We start from the raw sequence: 3,626 nt of genomic DNA, 5'->3' as shown, positions 1-3,626 counted from the left end.
TTGCATTATAATTTTATTTTTCTAGGAATGAGATTTCTATTGAAGAAAAATAATTTCCACTTACCCACGCATATTTAAAAATTGTATGCATTCATTATAATTTACAATAAAAAAATATAATTTGTCCCCAAAAAATATAATTATAAAAAGAGGCTTACTATTCTGAATTTTTTTTTTAAATATCCAAAAATTTCAAAAAAATTTCAAAAATATCCAATTTTTCAAAATAATTACACAAATGGCCAAAATTGGCCATTTTTTACCCTTAGGCGCCACCCTAGTTGGCGCCTACCCTTAATGGGGAGGGCAAGTCGCCACTAGGGGTGGCGCCTATGCCCAAATCCATTTTTTTTTTTTTTTTTTTTTTTAATGTTTTTTTTAATGTTTTTTTTTTTTAATTTTTTTTTATTTATAAATTTATGTTTTTTATTAAGTATATTAATTTATGTTCACACATATATTTTGTCTAAATTTTTTTATTTATATATATATATATATATATATATATATTAATTTATATATATATATATATTAATATAGTTTATAAGTAATTAATATTATTTGTAAATTTTTGGAAAAAAAATTAATTTATATATGTATAAAGATATGATAGACAATATTTTTAAAGATAAAGATAAAGATATAAAGATAATAAACAGAAAATATTTTTATTTAAATAATAAACAAGGCAAATATTACAAAGATATGATTAATCACATATGATGCGGTCCCTTGTACGATCCGCACGGGGGAGGTCTAGTTACTCGCCTAGACGGTTCACGTGGTGGTGGTGCTTCCCTATTACCACCCCTTGCCCTAACGCGCCCCCTTGCCGCTTGCCGTTGTGGTTCGGTCGAAGTCCCTTCAGTGCTGTAGGAAAGACGGGTCCCCTCTGCGCCCTCGAAGCTTTGTCTCGGTGGGACAAACTGACTACTGCTGGGTGCGCCCTCGAATTGTGGTCTTTGGTAGTTTAGGGTTGAATCGGGTTGGCCAAAGTGCAATGTTTGTTGTGGTGTGTAGTAGTCCTGTTGGTAGTCCTCTTGTATACCCGTGTCGGGGCTAGGTGGAGGACTGGAAGAGCTTGGGAAATTGCCGTGTTGGAATTGTTGGGATTGGTGGAAGTAGGGGGATTGATATTGTGGTAGGTGTTGGGACTGTTGATGGTGGTGGGAATGTTGAGTTTGTTGTTGGTAGTCTTCATGGTATTGGGATTGAGTTTGTGGTATGTATTGTTGATTTGGTTGGGGGGTGGACATGTGTTGTGGTTGTTGTTGTTGGTAATATGGTGGTGGTGGTTGTTGTTGGTAATAAGGTGGTGGTGGTTGTTGTTGGTAAAATGGTTGTGGTGGTTGTTGTTGGTAATAAGGTGGTGGTTGTTGTTGTTGGGAATACTGTGGTGGTTGTTGTTGTTGGAAATATGGCTGTTGCATCCGGGGATCGTCCAAATAGAACGGGTCAGACACAATCATTTCTGGATTGGTATTTGCTCTATACCATTCCACATATTCCCTTGTCGGCTTCATTTCGTTGGGCGCCACCGGAAATTGTAGAACATAGTGGGCACGGTCTTTCCACATTTTTCGAAACTCCTTAGCAAATTCCTTCCAATTTTGGGCATACCACTGGTGGCTGACTTTTTTTAGATGCCAAGGTTCCATGGACATTGGGGGGCCTGGGATGTCTTGATGCATTCCGAATTGAAGCTTGACACGGTCACTTTGGTGCATCTCCACAGTGGTGAACCGCATTATGGCCGTTTTTGCTGTCCAAACAGCTGCATCTTCGGGGTTTGGTTGATGTTCCAATCCCAAATATGGCCTCCAAATAAACTGCAAAGAAAAAAGTAAATATGTTATTTATCGATAATGCATGACATTAATAAATCAGTTAGAAGTTGAGTGATTTAGTGGTAATACATCCTGTGCTCGGAGACGATCCAACAGTTGACGATAAAATATAATTTTATTTTTGGGGGTAAGACTGTAATCCAGTCCGGTTGTAATGAACCTAAACAAAAAAAGATAAATAATATTAGTTACAAATATTTATAGAATAAATATACAAAATGAAATAAGATCATAAATTTACCTAGTTGCGTAGGGGAAGGAGTAGTCATTAGGATTTTCTGGGGCTAGCCTCGGCAATCTCCACCACCCCCATGTTTGAAGCAAAAAAGAACATCCAGAAAATGTACAGTGCTCATTTTGTGCATTTTTACACAAAGAGCTATATAGGAATGCTAATACTGCAGAACCCCAACTATATGTGCTTATTCTATCAATGTCCCCGAGCAAACTCAAGTACATAAAATTTATGCTATTTCCCGTCCCTTCGGGAAATAGCAAGTTCCCAAACAATAGCATAATGTAAACCCGGGTTTTTATGACTTTTTCTTGTTCGGAGGATTCCTCAGTCAAAGTTATGGAGTCGTGGTACAATTGTAGGCTAGATAATTTAATACCCTGACCCCTTGCTTTGGCAGACCCCTCACCCTCGACCAGATCTACCCCCAACATTTCAACACATATTTGGTTAGGCTGTTGAACATTTCCGGTGACAGGCTTACCATCTATTCTAAGACCTAAAAGCATGTACACGTCCTCTAATGTGACGGTACATTCACCAGTTGGTAGGTGAAAGGTGTGTGTCTCAGGTCTCCAACGTTCACACAGAGCCAAAATGAATTTGGCATCAATGGTGGCATTTACGACATGCATTACATGACCGAAACCCGCACGCTCTATGTAAGGTACGCACCATGGGTCTGGATAAGGCATTGGGTGTGAACGTTGACGAAATTTCTTGGGATCCTTTAAAAACAAACAATATAAAAAATTATTATATTGGACTTTTAAAAAACTAACTACAAACATACGAAAGAGGCAATGTTCAAGAAAAACTTACGAATGAGGCAATGTTTGCCCTAGTTCCTCTGTGTTCTTGGCCCATGGTAAGAAGCGACATGACTGCAATGTAGGAAGAAGCTTGGTGGATGAGAAGTTTCGCCTGAGTTCTCTGAATAAAAGTGTTAGTGGTAGATGAAAACTTGCAAGAATGACCCTCTATTTATACTCTTTTTCAAGTAAACTGAATATGCAAAAATGTGACAAGTGTAAGGCATGCGTGGTAGTGTTGGCATGCATTGGTGGAATCTGATGATGCAGAAACGTGACAAGTGTGAGGCATGCGTGGGAATCTTGCAGAATAGGTGCAGACTACGTGGCAGTGTTGGCATGCATAGGTGCAGACTAGGTGGGAGTTGTCTTGTCTTGGGGAAGACTTGGTGGAATCTGATGACGCAGAAACGTGACAAGTGTGAGGCATGCGTGGGAATCTTGCAGAATAGGTGCAGACTACGTGGCAGTGTTGGCATGCTTAGGTGCAGACTAGGTGGGAGTTGTCTTGTCTTGGGGAAGACTTGGTGGAATCTGATGATGCAAAAATGTGACAAGTGTGAGGCATGCGTGGGAATCTTGCAGAATAGGTGTCACACTGTACAGGTCAGATGAGAAGTTAAGTGTCACAGAGATAGTAGAATCCAATTTTAGCTTTGATATCCCCCAATAATTTATTTAACGGTTGAAATTTGACTTTCAAATATTTATTATTGTGGTGTACGCGTGCAC

At 38.9% G+C, this 3,626-nt stretch overlaps 1 protein-coding gene across 1 annotated transcript; it reads right to left on the bottom strand.

The window, feature by feature from the left end:
• Window positions 1-649: 649 nt before the first annotated feature.
• On the bottom strand, window positions 650-3,305 carry LOC127092870 (serine/threonine-protein phosphatase 7 long form homolog). Its single transcript, XM_051031759.1, has 3 exons — window positions 2,089-3,305; window positions 1,917-2,007; window positions 650-1,829 (listed from the first exon to the last, which is right to left on the bottom strand). The coding sequence occupies exons 1-3, from the start codon at window positions 2,871-2,873 to the stop codon at window positions 714-716; spliced, it is 1,992 nt and encodes a 663-aa protein (XP_050887716.1). The 5' UTR covers window positions 2,874-3,305; the 3' UTR covers window positions 650-713.
• Window positions 3,306-3,626: the final 321 nt, after the last annotated feature.

This window comes from Lathyrus oleraceus, chromosome 6, assembly GCF_024323335.1.
Source record: "Lathyrus oleraceus cultivar Zhongwan6 chromosome 6, CAAS_Psat_ZW6_1.0, whole genome shotgun sequence".
Taxonomy (NCBI): domain Eukaryota; kingdom Viridiplantae; phylum Streptophyta; class Magnoliopsida; order Fabales; family Fabaceae; genus Lathyrus; species Lathyrus oleraceus.
This window is presented reverse-complemented; position numbering and strand designations above follow the sequence as displayed.

Coding starts and splice junctions, on each gene's coding strand:
- LOC127092870 (XM_051031759.1), bottom strand. CDS start 2,873: ATGTTTGTAGTTAGTTTTTTAAAAGTCCAATATAATAATTTTTTATAT. Junction 2,008..2,088: donor TCCTTCCCCTACGCAACTAG/GTAAATTTATGA, acceptor TTTTTTGTTTAG/GTTCATTACAACCGGACTGG. Junction 1,830..1,916: donor ATCGTCTCCGAGCACAGGAT/GTATTACCACTA, acceptor TTTTCTTTGCAG/TTTATTTGGAGGCCATATTT.